Source organism: Hoplias malabaricus, chromosome 3 (assembly GCF_029633855.1).
Source record: "Hoplias malabaricus isolate fHopMal1 chromosome 3, fHopMal1.hap1, whole genome shotgun sequence".
Taxonomy (NCBI): domain Eukaryota; kingdom Metazoa; phylum Chordata; class Actinopteri; order Characiformes; family Erythrinidae; genus Hoplias; species Hoplias malabaricus.
Window position 1 is genome coordinate 68,155,166 of NC_089802.1, and position 23,400 is coordinate 68,178,565.

At 37.4% G+C, this 23,400-nt stretch overlaps 1 protein-coding gene across 3 annotated transcripts; it reads right to left on the reverse strand.

Moving 5' to 3' along the window:
• Window positions 1-4,122: 4,122 nt before the first annotated feature.
• LOC136690826 (coiled-coil domain-containing protein 122) lies at window positions 4,123-22,222 on the reverse strand. Of its 3 annotated transcripts, none has more exons than XM_066662865.1 (6): window positions 22,180-22,222; window positions 21,762-21,867; window positions 20,928-21,326; window positions 20,588-20,704; window positions 19,594-19,731; window positions 4,123-4,295 (listed from the first exon to the last, which is right to left on the reverse strand). In XM_066662865.1, exons 1-6 carry the CDS (start codon window positions 22,206-22,208, stop codon window positions 4,224-4,226), a joined length of 861 nt encoding a protein of 286 aa, XP_066518962.1. In that variant the 5' UTR covers window positions 22,209-22,222; the 3' UTR covers window positions 4,123-4,223. The 3 variants fall into 3 exon arrangements, with proteins under 3 accessions (XP_066518962.1, XP_066518965.1, XP_066518964.1); XM_066662868.1 differs by lacking the exon at window positions 4,123-4,295 and adding an exon at window positions 17,910-17,936; XM_066662867.1 differs by lacking the exon at window positions 4,123-4,295 and having other exon boundaries at window positions 19,085-19,731.
• Between the last annotated feature and the right edge of the window lie 1,178 nt (window positions 22,223-23,400).

A 23,400-nucleotide genomic window follows, 5' to 3' on the forward strand; every position in this document is an offset into this window, starting at 1 on the left:
CGATGGTGGACATTCAGCGAGCACTGAGGCCCTCCATGAGTCATCCTCTTAGTGCCAGTGCCATTGGCAGAAAGCTGCACGGTGCAGGACTACACGGTTACAACAACCAGTGGCCCTACCATTTCTGAACACCCACTCCAGTACACTGTTCTAACAGGACAACGCTTGTCTACATACTGCTCCCGTCTCGAGCTTGCATGGCCAGCCACATTCCCAGAACTATCCCTGATTGAAAATGTGTGGGAAGGCCCTACCAATGATGTCTGGCATGATGTGTTAGCAGCAGGAGTAAAACAAAACAAAACAAAATAAAAAAAAAAATTTAAAAAACTGATGCCACACTGTACATGTAGCGTATTAAATATTGCCCATATCAGTCTAAATTTTAGAATTTATCTAATATCTAAATGTAATCATTTATTGTTCCTGGTAACTTATCTTGCTCCTAAATATCATTGCAATCTGACACCTGTCCTGAGTGTAGCAGTTTTTTTTTGTTTGTTTTTATGATGAGTGTAATTCTCCACATTGTATATTTTGTCTGCCTCTAGTCAGTGCAACTGCCATTGTTGTTTTTACTATGAAGTTAAATTGTTAGAAAGGTGAAAAGCAAAACGAAACAGTTCCGTAATTACACGCTTAAAGTGATGTAAGGCAATCTCTTTTTGGGCGGACTGTAGCTCAAAATGTTTCAAAAATAATACTTAGTGTAGAGAGAATGCATTTGTTCTGCTATTATGCATCTTTTGCGGTCTGTCATGGCACACTCTTCCACGCTACCTCCCTACATCTCCTGGCTGATCCCTACATCCCCGTCTGAGCCATGCCTCTGGAAGAGACGCTTCTCAGCAGGGCTCTAATCTGATCCAGCTGGTCTTAACTTTCCAAAAGCTCAGCTCATCTCATGTGTTTGTTTTTGTACATAGCAATCTGTGTGCGTATTACATCACTGCGTGAGGGTGTAAATTATGGTGAAGAGAATGGAGGTGTTTTAAAGAGCAATCATACCCAGAGAGTCATTTTTTCCAATTGTTCGGTACTGAACCTATTTTAAATGTGGCTGGCCTGTGGAGGACCTGTTTGACGGAGCATAAAATTGTTCATTCATGGGGAGCAATTCGATTTTTAAAAAAATATTTTTAAGTGTTATTTGCAGTTTTAAATGATTAGTTGTGGCTCACTCTGTATTATGAACAGCCCAAAACTAATAGTTCTGTATATCCATAGACAAATATATTATGTATTAGTACGTTTGTAGATTGATCTACACCAATTTATGAATTTCAGGAAGCCTGCAAATATCTGATAATCACCCTTGGCACCTATTCTAATATCATTAAGACTCATATCAATGATTGTTTAAATAATAGATTCAAACAATCCAAATGAAACACTGTTTTCCTTATATGCAAAATTGTTTGTGTTCTTGAGAGACCAGTGCCTCCCTTGCTTATGTCATTTTATAAGAGGGGGGATGAAATCGCTTAATGAGGGATTTTTGTCCTGGCCTCATCCCTCCTTCATGGCTGGGTCTCAATTTGATCTCAGGGACACGTGCCGAGTTCAGCTCTGAGAGAGTGCAAGGGCACATCAAGATGACCGAACTGGATATGAGGTGTAATGACCTTTTGTTATGAATATGAACAGCAAGAAGTTCACTGAATTGGAAGAATAGCTGCTTTCATATCCGTAAGTCAGTGGGAGGTGCAGCTGCTGGGTAGTTGTTGCCTGGCAACTAAGACATGGGAGCTGCTAAAGAAAAAGTCTGAGAAGTAGTTACCATTACCACATAAACAATGACTCTATACAAACTGTAAGGCCTTGTTTTGACCACAAGTGAGGTCCACTTTTTTTTTTTAAAGTTTCCAGAGAGCAGTGTTTTCATAAACATCTTTCCAGGATGCAGTCCATTACATCCTGTTTATATGAGGAGCTCTGTTGACTCTTCTACAGCTCAGTAAACAAGAAATCCAGTAAACAGTGATTAAAGTGATATACTTAGGTGCACCTATAACTCCTGTTATGTAGTCGTACTCAAAATTACATGAAAAATTCAATGGTATATATTTAAAGGCCATGTCAATGATTCTAGGGAACTACAGTTCTCTCTGCTTTGTTTACATTCAGAAGCTCTGCACCTTTTTAAGGTGGAAGGGTATGTTTGAGGTAAAAAAAAATGTATGTGGCTGGTCGGTAACTTGTCGGTAATTTTATACTTGCTGTTTGAATTACCACAGAAACTCATTTGTAACTCAAATTGTTTTGTCATTTAATACGTTCAGTCTGTGTTTACGCACAGCAGGTAGCGTCACAGCCGCACAGCTCCAAGGACCTGGAGGTTGTGGGGGACCTGACTGTCTGTGAGGAGTTTGGTGTGTCCTCCCTGTGTCCGGTTTCCTCCCACAGTCCAAAAAATCATGTAGGTAGGTGGATGGGTGACTCAAAAGCGTCCATAGGTGTGATTGAATGTGTGAGTGTGTCACCCCCCCCCCCCCCAGTGAAGGACTGGCCCCCCTTCCAAGGTGTATTCCCGCCTTGCGCCCAGCGATTCCAGGTAGGCTCCGGACCCACCGCGACTCTGATCTGAATAAGCGGTTACAGACAATGAATTAATGAATGAATAAATGAATGTTCTCCTATTCATTTTCTTTTTTTTTCTAATCTGCACCAGGTCTACAATTCAGTCTGATTTATTGTTTTCACCTGACAACTATCTGCTCTAATGTGAGCCTCCAGGCATAGAAAAGTTAGTTGAATCACTTATTCAAATTAATAGTTACATCTATTTAACTTTAATTGTTTTGTCACAGAAAAAAGCTGAAAAGTGAGATTTTGCTGTGTACAATTACTTCCATCAGTTATTCACATAACCTTTTTTCCAGTTTTTCCATTAATTATTAATCTCCAAAACCTGCTTACATGCTGTAAGCTGAAAGTATAATGCCCTAGCCTGACATTCATTTCAGCAACCATCGCTTCCCCACCATATGATTCTTTCTGTGTCTCTTCACAGAAATCCTTCATCCAAACAATTTTCAGTTATTTAATTTCCTAATCTTCCAAAAAAGACAGCTGGAAAGTTGTGCAGAAGAAATTCAATTAAACTTAAACTTAAAAGTATCAACACTAGGCATATATCAGTTTCCAAAGGTTATATAAGCATTAAACTCTCTGAATTGTTGCAAATATTTGATATTATATATATATTCTTGGTTAATTGTATAAATTAAGTAATTTAAGCAATTTACTGTATGAATATGCTGATCAATTTAAAACCAAGTTAATGGTACTCTTATATTTGTATTTCTTAGCCTACTTTTATAAATTCTATTTTTCTCTAAAAGGTTTTGTAATAATCCAAACTAATTAAAATCTACACATAAAAATATTCATTCATTCATTCATTCATTGTCTGTAACCGCTTGTCCAATTCAGGGTCGCGGTGGGTCTGGAGCCAGTCCTTCAGAGGGCGAAACATACACTCACACATTCACACCTACGGACACTTTTGAGTCGCCATTCCACCTACCAATGTGTTTTTGGACCGTGGGAGGAAACTGGGAGGTTCCCGGAGGAAACCCATGTGGACATGGGAGGAACACACCAAACCAGAGCGAGACTTGAACCCACAACCTCCCAGTCCCTGGAGCTGTGTGACTGCGCTACTGTGCCGCCCACATAAAAATATATTTAAAATTTATATCTGAGTACATATGTACAAAATTCAGTGTATTTTTCCTCCTACCTATTTCATGATGGATATCATGATCTCTTCTTTGAGATCTTTTAGGTATATTTGCAGACTTGATTTGATGGGGTTAAGAATATTGCTCCACCTGAAACATATTTGAAATACCAAAACAAATTTATTAAAAATAAAAATTAGATCAATTAGTTCAGAATATTAAATAATTCATAAAGTGTTTTAACTCTTACCCTTTCTATTTTTGTCTTGTTAAAGAATAAATCATAAGGAGAATAAAAGAAAAAGTAAATCAGTGCATTCTTTTGATGTTTCTCTTTATAATTATTATTTGTGCAGTGTAACAGGTCTGATGCAAGCCAGACAGAAGCTTTAATATCTCCCTAAGTATTTTCTCTTACTTCAGCCAGTGGTGCCATTGTGTTGGGGTTTTGCTGGAAGAGCCACCAGACCAGGCAGTCACGCGTCACTCTCACTGCCAGTGATGGCCAGAAAGAAAGCTTCTGCTCCGACGTACTCCTCAGCAGCTACAGGCAATGAGCCACTGCAGAGACATGTACAAAACTGGTACACACGCTATATGCGACTCACACTCTCACACACACACACAGAGCACGCTATCACGTGGGCCGTTACCAGTGGAACAGCCAGAAGCAGACAGTCTGCAGATCCCAGAATTCCAGAGAAATTAGGATTATGTCAGATTATACCAAATCATCCCTGCATCAGTTAACCCAGAGAGTACACACAAACATTTAATCAATGTAAGACTGGTTCTAACTGGCTCTAAATGAGTCCATAATAAAAAAGTAAGTAAGTTGATAATGCATTCATTCTATAAAGTTTAGATGGCACTAAACCCCATAAACCATCTTGAGTTTTCGGCCAAGTGCAAGCATCCAAATTCCCTACATGGCCATTTCTCTGTTGTAATCTGTTGCACACAAATTAGAACCTGATAAGGTTCTGTCTGCTCTCATCTGATTGGCTAAAGACAATGTGCAGTAATTATACTTAAGGTGGAAAAGTATTTCAAAAGTGTTTCAGTAAGTGTTATTCAGACAGCATTTTAGTAATTTGCTTATATTTCCTGTTAAACACCCGAGATCGTGTTCATCTTTTCCCAAATTGTGACTGTATTATTATGTAACAATAATTTCTATGTTCTAGGTATGTATTAATGAAAAAGCCAATAAAATGTAGGAACTTGGACTTGAATAGCATTTGTTAGCATTACAGACAAACGTAACATATTTCTAGTGCGTTATAAAAAATAAATGTAAAAGAATATTACATTATAAAATAAATAACTTTAGTATATTAACCCATTCATTCATCAATTTTCTCTAATCACGTCATGCTGATCAGGGTTTTGGTAGGTCCAGAGACCACGCAGAATCACAGAGATAACTGATCTACCAACATGTGTTTTTGGACTGTGGGATGTAACCTAAGCACTTGAAGGAAACCAACACAAATACAGGAAGAACACATCAAACTGACTGATCCCAGCACTCCAAGATTCCAAAACACTTTGTTTCAGCACCATACTCCCCGGCTGTTTAAATATTCAGTTCTTCCAGAGTACTATAAATGAGTCATTAAATATAGGTTTGACAATATCTGTTCAATATCAAATATTTCTAAAAATTATCTGTCTCTAGCAGTGAATGCCCATACTGCACTGACCAGATGCACAAAATTTGCAGCACCCTGATCCCCCATCCCAATCAAAGATTACACAGGGATCAGACCCTCAGTTAACCCTTCTTCTGCCCTTCAGAGGAAATAAAGCTCAGGAAATCCATAAATGGTTCTGGAGTAAATCAGGATTATGCTAATGTTTGCCCTACTCTCACTCACTCACTCTCTCTCTCTCTCCCTCTCACACCAACACAGCATCATCCCATTTACAGCAGATTTGTTTTAGTTTGGGGAAATTAAGCCTGCTTAATATAGCACAGGCAGCTGCTTATAAAGAGTTTCCATCTTGGTTGGTCATCAACAGAGCTAAAGGCATATCTGGGTGGAGGTCACAGGAAGCTGCAGAAAATGCAGCGTCACAAAAATACAGCAATGCAAAAGAGCCAGAGGCAAAAAACACGCAAAACAGTCAAGTTTGGCATAGTCCTTGTTTTAAGAAGGCACTGATGTTAGTCTAAATCTGCTGCTCAGATCCTTCTCCTGAGGCGAAGAGCCTAAGAACTTAATGCCTCCTCTTGAAATTTAATCTTAATTAAGTCACACATTATACTTAGACTGGTCAAGATAATAAAAACATGTTTATCTACAGATAAAGTAAGCAAACTCAATGTAATACAAGTTTCTCATCCAAAACCTAGAAGCTTTTTTGAAGGTTTTGAAGATGTAAAAAACTACAGGATTTTTTTTATGGGCAACAAGTAACTTATGTTACATTTTGCGTCTAATGCTATTAACCCATTTTAGGAGAATTAGAGTACCACCATCACACATTAATGGAGTGCAAATGGAGTAAACTTTTGAATGAATTCTGCTTTCAGTGCTACACTAAAACTCAAAAAAGGAGGTCAGACAAATTCATGTGTCAATGTACGTAGAAAGACGTAGGAAACACATCTCTGAAGGAACTCTCTACATTCAGCTTTACAACATGCTGTCAATACAAATGGCAAGCCACTTTTGCTTGACAGCTGTTGACAAATAGTTTGGGTTGTCAGTCCCCTGGCCTTTCAGTTTCTGGATGTCAAAATGCCAGCACTTGACAGAGCACCATACACACTAACATGCTTCAATGTCACTGCTGTCTCTGCTGTTTATAATGCCCCATCAATTTTTTTTTAGTCAGAAGTGATCAAATTGTCAGAAACTGAATAATTGGGTGAAGAGTAATTTGTACACGGATGCGATGCAGTCTGGAACTGTAACCATAGGTGAAAAATACCTTCGTGGACATAAAATAGAAAAGCTTAAAACTGAAGGTACTTTTTATATGAAAATGAATGTAGAGCCAAATGTACTGTGTTCATTAAGTATCCCCAGGATATGAGAAAGCTGTGATAAATTTTTGGGCTGAATTGCCCTCCCCCCAATTAATTAAAGAGAATTAATACATCACAGGTCCTTGTATTTATTGTATTTTACAAAACTAAATAAAATAATAATAATAAAATAAACCTAATAACCTAAATCCTAATTTTAAATCCAAAAATTATTTTTTTATCTGAATTGCCGTCAGTGTTCTGTCTGTTTAGAACCTTACAACACACTCGCAGACACAAAAATTGGGTTTACACTGGCCGGTGCGTGGCGATCTATGTCAGGAATCATACGGGTCATTGTTTTCTGCATGTTTATTTTCTGTAATTCTATGCCTCAGTCAGGACTCCTGCTAGGAGGGCTGCTCTGTTCTCTATTGAGCTGGAACAAAAGCTCAGCGTGATACTCTACACCACGCCCCCTCCACTTCATCCGCCTCCGCCTCCCCCTGCAGCACCATGACCCTGCCTAAAGAATCTCAGGGGTTTGTGTGTGTATTCTCTGTGTAAGAGTGTAATGCAGCACATCCATGCATGTGTAATAAGAGGTCTTGCTTAACCACGGTACACAGAGCATTAAAGAACATACTGTATAAACATATAAATGAGTATGCCTGTATGTATTTATTTGAGGTTTAGATGGGAGCCTGATGCCTATATACCACCCCAGCTCCTCCCAAGGTCACTTTTGAAGCCACGAGAGTGCTGTCTCTACCACTGAGTGCTGTTACTACCAGGCAGGAACAAACACCGGTGTATCTTACTCACTCTTCCATATTGTTACTTTCAGTCTCTCTTTTTAGCCAAATTTGTCCAGGTTTATAACTGGAACCCCCCCCTTTCTTCTTCCTTGCTAAATATGCTTGAGTGAACGTCGTAACTTATCTACATTTAAACTACACTCCAATGAATAAAAATAGACTGTTGTTTTTTTTTTGTTTCTTGTGCAAATGATTTGCAAAGCACTAGTGTGTGCTCTCATACAGAGGCAAAGTAACTTAAATATTACTATTACTACTAGTACTAATAACAGCAATAATAATAATAATACATAACAAATATACATAAATACATACATTACAAAAACTAATTGTCTTTCTATATTCCTTATTTTCTTCAACACACATAGAAACTCAATATAAAACATATATGTGGAAGTGTAGGAAGTGTAGCTCTTTGTCATGTAGAAGCATGAGAGATGCGTGTGTGTGTGTGTGTGTATGAATGCTAATTGAGAGGACATGCAGCATATAATGACAAAATTCCCTTGTGCTCAGTAGGGATGCTGACGTGATGAGATTTAGGTCACTCAAAAATGGGTTATTTCTCTCTCTCTCTCTCTCTCTCTCTCTCTAACATGACTTGTAGTGTTGGGGCCTCAGGCTTTCATCTGGAACGTGGTGTACAAACCTCAGTAACAGAATACAAATTAGGTTAGAAATGTAGGGAACATTTTCAGTATAAACAAAGATCACTATACAAATAAGGTTATTGTCACTGTCCAAAGAAAAACATCTCCATTTTTGTCAATTTTGTCAACTTGAACACAGCAGCTGTCCTTCACATTGTTTGAACATTTCATGATGAATGGACCAATGGAAATGCTCCAAAAATGAGACAGAGAGAGAGAGAGAGAGAGAGAGAGAGAGATGCTGCATATGCATTCATGCAGGTGTTTGTGCATGTCATTCTGCATGCCTGTGTATGTGTGTTGGTGTATGGGTGTCTGTGTGTGTCTGTGTGTGTGTGTCTGTCTGTGTGTTCTCTGCCACAGATGCGTTAAATTAAAGTCTCAATGTTGTTTCACATTGTCCTTTTCGGTCAGGACATAAAACAAAGCTTGCTAGATCCCTTACCTCATGTTATACAAATAGAGCCCTGACATTAATCAAATGTCTTTGGGGGGTTTTCATTGCATTGATGTTGTAGCACCATTCGGCACATTCCAGGCATCCTAACTCACATAACGCACATGTAGGTCAGTTCATTGCATAACTACTGAACACTTACCGTTCTGTTTATGTGTTATGTAAGTAGTGTCTCATAAAATCTCTTTAGCAAGGATACTACACAAACACTAGCATTAGAAAAGATGAGCCATTCTCAGCCAGTACTACTGGACCATTAACTGCAATAAACAAGAAGAGAGTATAATTACTTCTGTATTATAAATCATCTCACTGAGCATCTACAAAATGGATACTGCTCATGTATTGATGCTGCAGGACTGAGAGTGGAGGAACTAATGATGCACTGTTCATCTGGGACACTCAACACATGCATGCAGAGAGCTTTCATGAAACACCTACACAAAATACAGAACTGGGAAAGCGATGCACTGTGGGACTGCAGCAATCCTTTACTTTTATGTAAATGAAGAGGTACTAAATAAAATACAAATCTGAAATAAAATGGAAGATGGTAATAGAAAGATGACCTCTATATTTCTTCAGAGCACCTCCAAAATTATGTCTTGGTGGGTGTTGACGGTATGTAGTGGTCAATAACTGCCAAAAGTGGATAAAGGTAACACAACTTGTTAACCAGCAATATGTTCATCTATGCCCCAGGTTCACTGATGTGCGAAGAAATGACGGAGCCAGCATGAACATGCAGACCCATATGAAGCAAGCTGTGATGTGCTACCATAGTTCTGTTGTGAGATGGAAACAAATGGGCTAGTCCTTGCTCCTCTAGTACATCAATGAGCCTTATACCCACAAGCTTTTTGCTGGTTAACTGGTTCCTTGGACCACATTAGGTAGGCACTAACCACAGCATACTAGGAACACACTATAAGACCTACAGTATTAAAATGCTCTGACCACCACAACTTAGCTCTTGTCAAAGTCAATCAGATTCTTACCCTTGCCCATTTTCCCACATCTAATGCGTCAACTTCAAGAACTGACTGTTCACTAGCAGCCTTATATATCCCACACCTTGACAAGTGCAATGAGATTCTACTCATTTCATTTGTCAGTGGTTTTATAAACTGTAAACTGAACATACACAAAAGTGTCAGCCTTTCCAAAGAAAAATTAATTGTGGTTCACCTCTTTGTTACAAAAGTATCAGATAGTCACACAAAATTCAAACAGTCAAGCTGTTCAAAAAAATCTAAATGAAAGAATATTCTAAATGCAAACTCTAAAAACTCTAAATACAAATAAATTTGGCCTTTCGCCATCTACTATAGATAATAATCTAATAAAAGATTCAAGACATCCAGAGAAATCTCAATCTGTGGAGAATAATACCAGACAACTACTATTGAATGTGCATGACTTTTGAACCCTCAGGCGGCTCTGCATGAATAACTGTCATGCTGCTGTAATAAGCTGAGCAACATGGGTTCATGAGTGCTTTGGAAAAACATTGTCACTTAACACAGTCTGTCTCTGGACCTAAATATGCATCTTAAAAAACTCTACTACCAAAAAAAAAGCCATACATCACTTTTATGAAGAAATGCCATCAAGCTCTCTGGGTCCAAGCTCATCTACAATGGACTGCATGGTGTTGTTGACAAAGAGTGCATGTGCCTGACTGGCCTACCTAAGGTCCAGATCTGTGTAACTGTTATTAAAGAGAAAGGTGATTTAACTGTGGTAAACATGCCTATGTCCCAGCTGGTTTTGATGATGTTGAAGGCATCAGATTCTTTCTTTGTACTTCTGTTACTTTTATGAAGCGCAGGCCATGCCAGATGTAAGCAGGGCAAGAAAAGGGAACTCAGAAGGACTTGGGTTGGAGATCTTTGTGGCTTCTGCTAGTGAAGATTGAAGTAGGACCCCCCCTTTGCCAAGCAAAGACCAAGGGAAGGAGGAGTTGGGCTGGTGGTGGGGAGCGACATTCATCACAAAAAGGTGAGGGGAGACGAGTAGTTTTTATGGTTCATAATGTTGATGAGGAACATGGGTGTGGTCCTCCTCCTAAACTTTATTTTATAACTCAATTTAAGTAAAGGATCAGGAATATTAAAAATTCACAGATTGTTGTTTTTACTGCATTTTATAAAATAAATAAATTAATTAAAAAAAGACAAGCTTTGTAGGTATAGACATCCTCTATATAAAACCACACTGCCAGTGAAAATGACCAGGACAAGGACACAAAAGAAGGACTGTCATGAAAAAACATCAAAAAAGGTCAAGACAGAAAAAAAAAACCTCGCAGGATATAAAACTAAGCAGAATCAACTCACACTTTCAGCCCACAATACATGTTCGTGCGTCACAGCTTCTGTGGCTTGATCTGAAGCAAAGCATAATACAAACACAGTGCATATCAAAGCAAGAGGCAACTCCCTGGTTAGTCTGCTGGACATTGGAGTCTTTGTTTCAGCTTCACCCTGCTGAGCAGACGAACAACAAAGCTATACCGACCGTCGCTCTGTCCTCGTCTAAACAGCACATTGATGATGTGGGCTCCTCTTCACCTTTCTCTTTTCTACAACTAGCCCATTCATTTACATACATCTTCATGTTTAAACCTCTTAGCCAAAAAACTGGGCTATACAAAGAGACTGCAGTATTGTCCTTAGAAAAAGAAGGCAATAAATGTAGACACTGTAAAACTTGACATTTTACTAAATTAAATACTTAACTTATTTTACATGGCTTCAAGCCAAAAAGGGCTATCAAAGAGTAATGTATTGATTATCTTAATAAAAATCTAATTAAAATTAACAATAACAGTCTCGTAAACACTGCATTGAGCTTAGATTAAATTCTTTAAAAAGTCTTAGCATCAATAAGGTTTTACAGTAATAAACAACACATGCCAAAAGTTTCAAATAGATGTCTATGAAGTTCTTACTGATTCAGAAAGAAAGATTTTGTCATCAAGCAAATGGTGCCATCTAATTGCTACTGATTTATCAAGAAGGTGAAGATGAAATGAGGGGTTTGTTTAATTGCATATCAGAACTGTGACAGCTCTTTCCATAATATTCAACAAATCTACAAAAAAATGAGTTATGGTCTTGCACAGAGTGAAAATAGCAAGGCTCTTCGGAAGGCTATATATTATTCTGTACCTTGCAGTATATTACTGGGTTGGCAGGGAACATATGCTGAATGTGATGGTGTGCAGATGATGCAAGCTGAGGAAAGAGGAAAACAGCAGACAGAAAAGATAGACAAAGAGAGTGGGCTGGACAGGGACTGATAAAGTCATACTGCATTTAGAGAAGATACTCTGAAGGACTATAGGGATTTCTGGTTGTACGCTCCATCTTAGCATATATAGGAGTGTCTGTGCAAAAATAACAGCATCCATTTTTATTCCAGATGATTCACATACATGTGAGTATATTCTCATTATGGAAGCCAACCAACAAACCACACAGCCCACTCTCAGAGTTTGAGAAGGACTGAATGTTGCCATATTTTAAGCAACAAATATTTTAGCAGTTTGAATTCAAATATCCCAAATGTAAATGTAAGGAAAATTACAGTATTTTGTATTCTGATAAAACATAAATACATTTCAAGTTGAACCTAATATCACTAGTTGACAAATCCCCACTACATCAAGTGGAATAAATTCAGAAGGTGGTGAAATACTGTATCTTAGTAAAATGCGCTACATGCATGAAAGTTGATTTTATTAGTTATCTTTATTGAATTAACTATAAAATGCTCCAGCATCATTTTGTGCATCAGTCTGATAATGTTATGGTTGTAAACATTTTCTTTATTTTGAAAATACAAATATGCATGTCTCTAAATTATTTGGATATTAAAAACCTGCCATGTCAATCAAGAGTACCATATCAGAAACACAGCCCATCTCTATATTCTAGTACACATACAACATTATACACAGATTAAACTATTTGGCATAAAGTCAAGCCAAAGCTGTGTAAGGTGTGCACCTGTGAGTACAAACTGTAAGTACATGTACTAAAGTAATATAGCAAACACAGGATACAAGATATCTGTTACTAAAAAGTTGTTCCTATGCAGTTTGTCTGTATATATGAACACATGATGTGTGTGTGTGTGTGTGTGTGTGTGTGTGTACCTGAAGTTCTCTTTTTAGTGTGTGTTTAAGTCCAGACACAGCACTTTGAACCACAGAGTCTCTGGGTTTAGAGCACATACTGTTTCCGCATTTGTAAGATATTCAATTCGTTTAACAGTGTGAAAGAACAAGAGAGGAATTGAGAGGAGGGAATGGAGAGAAAGCAAGCATAAAGAAGCCTCTTAAAGTGTACAAACAGTGTTTCTCACTAAATATACAGCACATTAATACAATACAGAATAGCATGAGATTGTACGGAGGTTAAAACATTGTTTCAGCCTTGTTTCACAAGACTTGATCCTTTGATGTTACAAAAATAAAAAGATCTAAGGTTCAGAGAAAATCAGAGAAGGAAGAACAGAGAAATAAAAGAGGAGATGAAGAGAAAATGTAAGAAAGGTGTCATAAAGAAAGTGATTGGAACAGAGAGAGAAGCACGGACAGTGAAAGAAGGGTGGAAAACAGGGAAGAAAGGAATGAAAAAAGACAGGAGTTACAGAGCCCGGGCCTGACGGCTGCTCTGGAGAACTGTAATACATATTTAATGGTGGGCTACAACATACTTAACAGCTGACTACAAGTCACACCCTACAGACAGTTTTTACATTAAACATGGCAAAGTCTGCAATCAGACAGAGGCACTGCCCACTCTCTTCTACCCTTGGCACAATATAGCCTGTCTACTTGACCAGTCCACATATCCTCAAAGGTTTACCCTCCACATGTCATCACTATCATATTTTACTTTGTCTGAATATTTCATCAAAATGTGGCCAAGAGAAATAGTCCATATTTGCATCTCCAAAGCATAATAAACCATAACTACTGGTTACAGCAAGATATTATAAACACGTATTTGTGGAACATACATATATCCTGTTTCAATATTGAATGCACAAACACACACTATGTTGTTACATAAAGAGAAGATGTCTATGTTTCTGTTAAAATCTGAAAGTGCTCTGCGAGTCTGTGCTAATGTATGAGGTTGTGACTTTGTGCGTGTGTGTAGGTTGATATGGGCTATAATACAGCTGGTCTTGTGATGTCTTTGGGTGGAGTTGTGCAGAGGCAGCATCAGATCATTGGACGTCTGTGCACTATTTTTGGAATAAGTGTTTATTTTCCTCTAGAGAAGGAGGGATGAGTGTGCCTAAAGCCTTTGGGAGCTTTGAAACATCATTGTTTCCTATTCCCTCAGCCAGCCAGAGAGGCATATATCTTATTTTAACCTATGTTCATGCACATTAAAAGGTTAAGCTTTTTTTTAGATGTTTTTCACCATGGTATTTTCTAATGCAATACCAAAGCCTTTAGTATTTTTTGACATATATACACTGATATAAAAACTAATAAGCTTTAAAATTATGTGCAATTGTGATGCACTTCCACTGAGATGAAAGTCAGCATACAATAAAATTGCTAAAAAAAAAAAAAAGTTTCCATTTCAATACTACATACACTCAGCCACATGGCCACCATCATTTCAGCTCTGTGGAATCCCTAATGCCATCTTAAGGGCTGTTTCATAACTGCATTATCTCAAGAAATATGAGCTAGAGAAAACATGGGAGAAAATTTCAGCAACAGAACTGCATTTTCCCTTTCAAAAGCCAAAAACAAAAATGATAGACAAAGCTGTTTAAGCCATAACAGTGGCCCCTCAAACTGATGGGCTCTGTGCTTGAGGGCCTGATTCCATGGCTGCGTGGGTGTTGAACAGTGGCTGCCTGCCCCAGCAGTAAAGCAGCCAGTCTGTGGTGGGAACCAAATTTCAGACCCCCTAATTAAACTGCCAGTAATACTGCTCTGATTTTCCAATTGTAGATGAGTGACACATCCTTCTGCACATTTTCATACGGAGCAAAAATGTATGTACAGAATTACATATAGAGTAAAAAATTAAATAAACACATACATTTTTTACTAAACACTTTAGACAAAAATGTGTGTTGGTTGTCCTCTAGTACCTTTATATGTGTCCTCTATCAGTGGACACAGGGCGCTGCCCACAGGACGCAGTTGAATGGATATTCTGAATTGGTGGACTACTCTCAGTCCAGAAGTGACACTGAGGGCTTTAAAAACTCCAGTAGCACTGTTGTGTTTGATCCACTCATACCGACACATCACCACCACATCAAAGTCAGTGCAGTGCTGAGAATGCTCCACCACCCAAAATAAACCACCTGTAGGGGTCCTGAGCATTGAAGTGCAGGGTGAAAGGCAGCTAGCAAAGTATTCAGAGCAACAGATGGATTACAGACTGTAACTGTAAAGCTACAAAGTGCTCCTATATGACCAGTGGAGCTGAGAGAATGGACAATGAGTGTAGAAACAAAGAGGTGGTCATAAAATAATGATTGGACTGTGTACATCTATATAGTTATGTTAAACTCAAACTGCATGCAGTTTATGCAGAAACTAAAATTTTTGTACATAAAGTACCTAAATGTGAGCGCATTCTAATTATGCCTTGAGTGAAGTTGAAACAGGGAGTGACAATTTTATTATATAAGCTGAAATGTTTTTGAGATTTGAGATTTTTCCATGTTCTTTATTTAAGAATGTGATAATCTACAATACCGAAGGGTTCTCAGATCCCCCTTGTTTGTTTTTTTATCACTTCTATTCGTCCTCTCTTTCCCACTACAGCTTAAGTTTTTCCCCTCCAGTGAATGTAATTTTTTGGATGTGGTGTTTAAGGCATTTGCTAGTGTTCACATGGATGAGTAGGAAACCTGCTCAGCTACTAACCAGCACCAGGTGATTCTCTTGAGTTGGGACATGCATTTTCAAATGCTGAATATTTATTATTACAGTTGGCGTGGTATGATGTTATGGTTATAGTGCCATGTCTGGTTTTGCTCGATCACCCTTCTATGACAGACAAACTTAAAAGACCCTGTAAAATGTGTGAGCTGTCAAAAAAAACTGTGGTTTTTCTTTAATTTTGCCAATAAAAGTCACGTCTGCCTGTGAAAATGCTCTTGCCTCTAGCGTCCTTATTCCAGTGGTGGCTAACCACTTGCCACAATACACATGTAAAAGCAATTCAAGAAATGAAAATAGGCAGACAGATGTTTCTGCAGAGTAAAATGACAGCTAAATTAGTTTTTATACACAAAAAACCTTGACTATACAATTTATAACCAACCGGTAAGAGAATAACAGCCTGTTATCCACAATTATACAGATGTATTTTGTCTGCATAACACAACTTGTATATTCTATGTTTAACACCAGTACTTCTCTGCTCATATTCCTTTTTATAGCTTAGTATCCATGCACATCAATACAGAAAATGTTGTCTCTCCTGTCATTTCTAAGGTTATGCCAACACAGAGTAAAGAGGCATAACACCAACATAAAACTAGCCTATATGCATTAAAAAATCCAATCCATAGAAGAAGAGTTAAAAAGCAAGCCCAAACCCTACAGTGCTCATTTGTATTCAGCTAGCCTTAAATGTATGCATGAACACTGTATGTGGTACAGCATTTTGCTGTAGAGAAATGACAATGAGTAAGCTCTGTTGTAACACAGTGGTCTCTGAGGGTTTTATCCTATTGCAGAAGCTTGAGTTTGAATTCTAACAATGTCACAGACATCCTTGACTGGTAGCATAAGGTCCTACACCCTTAAAATTCAGGTGCTAACGAACCCAATTTTGTGCCTTGCAGGACATTTTAAATGCATCAATAGGTATCGTCCTGTTTATTCAGAGAGAAATAGTCTAGACTGCTGGCTTGTATCACATAAAAAAATATTCTTCGACAAGACTGTGTGAACAGCAGCTGAAAAAAGAATGTGGCGATTGAGTATACTTTTCAAGAAGAAAGTAATTGTTTGCTTTCACAGTCCATGTAAATTATGCAGTAGGAGAGATATTTTAAAAATGTTGGAAGTGACATCCTGATGTTACAGTTTTGCATTTCATGCTGAAAATAAATATCTAACTATGTATATAGTTATATCTAACTGTATATTAGAAATGTAATTTCAGGGAAATATATATCCACCTAAGACATTATAGTTGGATATAAACTGTCACATGGATGACAGGAGGTAAATGGATCATATTTAACCACACAGTTTTGGCTATATATCAAAGTGTACACCAACCATTATCCTTTTCTGAAATCGCTTACCCAGTTCAGGGTCGTGGTGGGTCCAGAGCCTACCTGGAATCATTGGGCGCAAGGCAGGAACACACTCTGTAGGGGGCGACAGTCCTTCACAGGGTGACACACACTCACACATTCACTCACACCTTTGGACACTTTTGAGTCGCCTATCCTCCTACCAATGTGTGTTTTTGGACCATGGGAGGAAACCGGAGCACCTGGAAGAAACCCATGGCGACACAGGGAGAACACACCAAACTCCTCACAGACAGTCACCTGGAGCAGGACTTGAACCCATTACCTCCAGGTCCCTGGAGCTGTGTGACTGCGACACTACCTGCTGCGCTACCGTGCCACCCACACCAACCATTATGAGTACTGAAAAAAAGTAGAGCAGTATTTGAGAGTAATTTGAGGTAATTCTGCAGAAGGAATATTCATAATAATATGTATGTGACTTTCAGGTTCTAAACAGAAACCTAGAAGCAAGACATACAGCCCAGTCACATAAAACCACAACACAAACAAGGCTGCTTCAACTCTCTAAGGTGAAGTCTGTCAAAACAACCAAACCCTAAAGTGCAACAAAAACATAATCGCTTAAAGTCAATTCAATTAAATCTTGCTTTCAATTCTTTAAATTCCAATAGGCTAAGAATGTCATTTTTTAGGGTAGTGTGCTTGCATGTGGTAGCAAGGTTATAGGTGTTATTAATATGAACCTGTTCAGAATGGGTGTGAAGGTGTTTGCATGCACAATGTGAACTTATTTGGCAATATATCCTGAACCATTACAGATCCAGGGCAGTATGGGATTTGTCAGCTCAGATAAAAATATACCTGAGGCATTTTTTCCTGAGAAAAAATCCTGCTTTAAGAACATGCTAATGAAAGGCAGTGAGGGAGGCCAGATGAACAGGAAGATACAGAGGGCTGTCACATACCTCATCACGCCCTCATTAGTGTTCAGTGAGAATGCCACTCCAGATACTGTCAGCTTGTCTGATGAAATGAAACACAGAGCCTCACAGGCTGCATGACCCTTCTCTACCACTGATTCTTCAAAAATGAAAATGCCATCAATCAGATACCAGTTATCAATATCACGCCATTATCATAAAAAAATCGGATCGAATATCAGAGCAAGAAAAAGGTAGACTGTAATCAAATCCTGAATCCTGTAATCAAATCCTGAAGCTGAAAATATCAAACACTCACAATGTGTTATGTCATGCTCTGGTCAATGTTTTTAATTTCCTGCTTTGAGGTAGAGTGCTAGATGCACTTTTTTTTGTAGTTGTTTATTTGTTTCTGCTTATGCAAATAATCCTCCTAAGGCAGGTGGATTACCTCATATCTAATTTGCTTGTACATACTGTCCATTTTGACTGGAAAATAATACAAAAAAATGGTCCCTAATTTACATAAGTTCAGTTCTATTTTATTATTATTTTTAAACGTCCATTTTAAATATTACATTTGGGAAAATGTTATGCTTAGATTGTTTTTGTTAACAAATTAAGAATTTCAGCTTATGTCTCAAGTGTTATATATGTCTCTTTATGCATTTTATAATGAATAAAACTCAAAACCTGCAAAAAATCTTCTTTAAATATTTAAATTCTTAAATAAACCCCAAATAAACTGCATTTTGACGCATAAAAAAACAAACAAACAAAAAAAAACAACAATTAGACATTTTTGGCAAATTCAGTTCCAACTCATTTGTGATAGAAACTATATTCTCAGTCTGTAAAGATGGTATATCAGTACCACACAGAAATACACATGGATATCTGTGAGCCTACTGTAGCGTGCCCTATTTAGCCATGTCTGTAAATTAGATTTTTTTCTTGTCTATTTCCCTCTTTATTTATTTTTCCTTTCATTTACTTATTTATTTAAACTTACTATTATTATTTTTTACCTGAAATGTAGAATGATTGTTATGATTATGGGAATGTGTAATCTGAAAATTCTATAAATACATTAAAAAAATAAATACACATGGCAGAATAATATATTTTTGAGTGTACTTTACTGATCAAAATTTCTCTACAATTTTGAAATTGCAAATATATATTACTGATATATTTTGAGCAGATTTTTTTTTTAAGTATTCCCTCCTAAGTTGACCACTTTCGAATCTGTCTTTAAAGTAATTCGGTATTTACAGTAACCAATACCTAACCTGACAAGTAAATCATATATTAAACCATACCTGTGCTCTTCACGCTCAGTGTTCTTATAACTATTAATAACAAGACAACACTGTTAAAAGAAAAAATCTATAATTCACATATTTCTTTAATGGAAAGCCTTTGGTTAATATCTAAATTTAATACCAGTTCAGGAACAGCCAACTTTACAATGGCATAAGCCATACAATGAAGCAATGAAAGGTCACAACATTTATAATAGTATTATTGTTTTATATTATACACATCAAAGGCAATGAAAAATAAAGAGACCAACAAGTTTAAATTATACCTGAACATTTGGTTGAAACTGCTGCCCTCAGCTGTTTCATATATGAACAGCAAGCCAAAAACATATCATTCCCATTAATGACTCTATCAAATAACTCCAATTCATGTAAGAAAATAAGTTCAAGAATCAAAACCATAAATCTGAATAAAGTGGCACCTCACCAAACACGGCTGAGAGTTACATTCATGTGGTAACTCATCATTCAGTTTTACATGGGATGAGATACCTGTAGCTGGTTTTTGAGATGTTCTACCTCTTTCTCCATATCTGAGATGTCACTGCTAAGCTGTCGGTGGTTGGACTGAGCTTTATTCAGCTGGCAGCGGAGTCTCTTCAAAATGGCCTCACATCTTCTGTTGTGAATCTAAGAAAAATTATTTTAAGACTTTAAATTTAAAAAAATACTAAAACATTATTCCCATTTTTCACAAGTTAACACCATTCCCACCTGTTACATCCTTAGGTCAAGAAATCACAAGAATCAAAAACACAGCACTGCTTTCCCTTTATAAACAGCCCTTTTCAGGATAATTGGTTTAATCGCTTGTTCCTTTAGATGAGAATGAGGTACAGCTGACAGCCCAGGAGTGAGAAGTGAGGAGCAGAAATTCTGCTTTTTAGCCATTTTTGCTTTGTTTTCACCATTTTTAACCAAAACATTTATTACTCTGCATTCATTGTGTCTGTTAAGCTGTTTTAACCTTGTCTTTATTCTCATAAATAAAAGTGTGTCTAGCACCAACATACACGAGATGAAGAGACGTGACAACTCTAAAAATGCAGCACAAAATCAGAATGACTTGATTTATCTCATATTCCTGACACAGGCAGTCTTCAAAAACTGTCTGGGTTGTTTTATTTCAGTTTAAAGGTTTGTGGGTACTCCAGATCTCCAAATGTATGTGCAAATAAACTGAAAATGGTTTTTTTAATTAACACTAACATTAGTAAAAATTTGTGGTGTATCAATCCTTCCTGTATCTGTAAGTAAAATAAGCATATATTATTTTCCAAACAGGAAATATAATACATCCAATTATATTTTAAAAAATCCTCCTATTAGAATTTTTCAATTTTCAAGCAAATTCTTGAAAATTATTACCTTAACTAAGCAGTTAGTCGAGTAAGACCAAATAAGCAAACACCACTGGCATTTGTGTCACATTTACCAAAATGTATTCTAGCTGCAGAAGGCAATGTACATGGGAGTCTCCATTTACCTCTATATCTTTTCTCAGCTGTGAATGAATCTGTTTCTCCTTCTCCAAAAGTATACTTTTGTCTTTCACAAGCTCTTTTTTGGCCTGTATTTTGGCCCTAATGTTATCCATTTCTTTCTGAAAACAACATCAAATATCACCAACATCAATGCATTTTTTATGTGTAATATAAGTTTAGTATGTTGTTTTATATTTGTCTATACTTACATTAATAAACATATTAAATGGAAATCAACAAAACTATATAAATCATTCGACCTGATAGGCTGTTATATCAGATAAACATACTTTTTACAGTTGTATCTGTAAAAAAATTCCTATCAGAGTTTATATCAAGTACCTGAGCCTGCCGTATAGCATTTCCCTCTGGATCCTGTAAATCCCTCTTGAGTTCCTCTCTGCACTCCTTGAGTCTCTTCACTTCTTTCCTCTTCTCCATCAGCTCCTTGTGAATAGGTGCTTGGCACTCCATCTCAGATATGGATCTTTTGTAACTCTCCATTTTATTGCGATAAGCATTGTATCCAGTCAGTAAGGAATTATAGTTCTCAAGGTTTTCCTCCATGCAATGTTTGAGTTCTATATTTTCTAATAAAATCGCATGTATCTGGGTTTCTTGCATGTCTGTGTGGTTATGAATCTGCCCACTCTCGCAGGTGATGTCTGTAATTTGCCTCTCCTTCAGTTTTATGTCACTGGCAACATCCTCATACCTTTTTGTTATCTCTGACAGGGTGGCCTGTTACATTATCGGAAAGTGGGTAAGATAAATGAACCACATTTCAAGATTTATTTATTTATTTAACTTATTTCTTATTTAATTAGTATCTGTACTTGGAAATTGCTATATAAATCAAAGTTATTAGCATTATTATTATATTCCTTATTTGGAATACTTGTTTTAAGACATTATATCATTTCAAGCATCATTTGTTTTAACATGCCCAATTAAGCATTATGTCTTTAAAATATTAAACTATCTCCCAAGATAAATTTTGTCCACTTTAAGTCATTTTTGGCATTTTACATTTAACCTCATACCACGTGATAGATCTATGATTGTATACATTTTGATGAATATATATTTAAAGACTCTTCAGTTAATTTACAAGGCACAAATTCATTGAATATATCGAAATGGATTTACTGTAATGTACAGACAAATGGAGTTAACCTGTAGTGAAACTAGAATATGCTGTTTCTCTTTCAGCTCCACAGCCTGAGTCTCCCCCTGCTGGGACACCGCTTCGAGTGCACTGGTCAAGGAAAACTCACCATCACTAGAGAAAACAAAAATGGGTTTTGTGGTATATACAGGACGAAAGAACTAAACAAAAAACATTATTTGGAAAGTCGTCTTGTGCTCTATGCTGTTTCTAGAAACGGCACTAAACCTGCATTGAAGCGGTCTGACCGTTATGTGTGTCAGCTAACAAGGAACGAGCTAACAAAAACAAAAAAAGCTACCGGTTAAATTACCCCATGCATATTTAACTACTCTCTATTAGTAATATTAACTAATTTCGTAATACTAACTCAATTACAGTTAATGTCGACTGAAATTATAATAATTAAAAAATGTTAAAGGCTACCTGAATGTTCCTCTGTTTTCGTTGGACATGGCTAATTAATTTTATTGGGAAAAGAAGCCTGTGCACATGCGCAGTCCGCGCCAGGATGAACGAAAATAACCCCAGTGTATTTTCCACTGAATTTACGGCAGAAAAGCCATTCACAGAGGTAAAATTATTAAAAGAAATTTTGGACATTGGATGTATATTATATCTCTTTAAAACTTGTCTTAAAATGCTAAAGGAAATAGAAGGACCCAAATCACATAGTATCACAGCAAAATATTTTATATATATATATATATATATATATATAAAACCAGAAAATGCACACACACACGTGTGTGTGTGTGTGTGTGTGTGTGCATTTTCCGGCTTTCTAGGAATAATACCCCCCAACTCAGCTCTTCAGCATCACAAAACCCCTTATGGGGTAACTGTAGGGCATGCTTGGAGCCACTTTGCATTGCTTGCACCCTTGACTTCCCACCAAAACACTGGGACCATGGCAGACACCACACAGCCCCATGTCCAAGAGTCGTACATCACGTTGGCTCCAAAATCAGTCTAGAGTGAAGTCCCTGTACTGCCACTCCTGCAGTATTCTCCTCTGTCTGCACCCCTGGAACCACAGGCTGGGTTCTGTGTGGTCAGCTACGCCTTGGAGTTGGGCTTTTCCCACAGTGACCAAACATTGTTTGGTAGGGATAGTAGGACCCCTCCCTATCCCCTGTGCCAAAGGTAAATCCAGTCCCGTGACGCAGGTGTCCTGGATAGCCACTAGCCAAATGTCATGTTTATAGAATGAATTTCTTATGCATACCTGTGGCTGCTGCTTCCCCTGCATCACTAGTGACCATCCAGTGATCAGTATCAGTGGAACACTGATCTGCTCCCACATTTTCAGAGCGCCTTCCACAATGCTAGACAGCGGTCCTAGCCAGAGCACCGTGAGTTGCATATCCACAGTGGTGCAAACCAGTCATAATCTGCAGCAACTGCCCAGCCTTCCAACCACTGACTGAGGTGTGTGGCCTTCTACCCTCACTTCCTGAAATGCCAGCTGTTGGTCACTGGCAGCATGACACATTTATTCTCCTCCTTTTTATAGAAAAAACAAGTGCATGAATTAATTTAATTATTTATTTACCGTTTCTTGTCATATATTAATTTATATATGTATATTTTCAAATACAAACAGGTTTATGTCAAATTTATTTGTATGTAAGTAGTAAAACCATT

Excerpts from the sequence above, each read along its gene's own strand:
- LOC136690826 (XM_066662865.1), bottom strand. The coding sequence starts at position 22,208 with ATGTCCAACGAAAACAGAGGAACATTCAG. Across the intron at positions 21,327-21,761 it reads ATATTCTAGTTTCACTACAG|GCCACCCTGTCAGAGATAAC; the intron begins GTTAACTCCATT and ends ATAATGTAACAG. Across the intron at positions 4,296-19,593 it reads ATCTCAAAAACCAGCTACAG|TGTGAGTCGCATATAGCGTG; the intron begins GTATCTCATCCC and ends TGTGTGTGAGAG.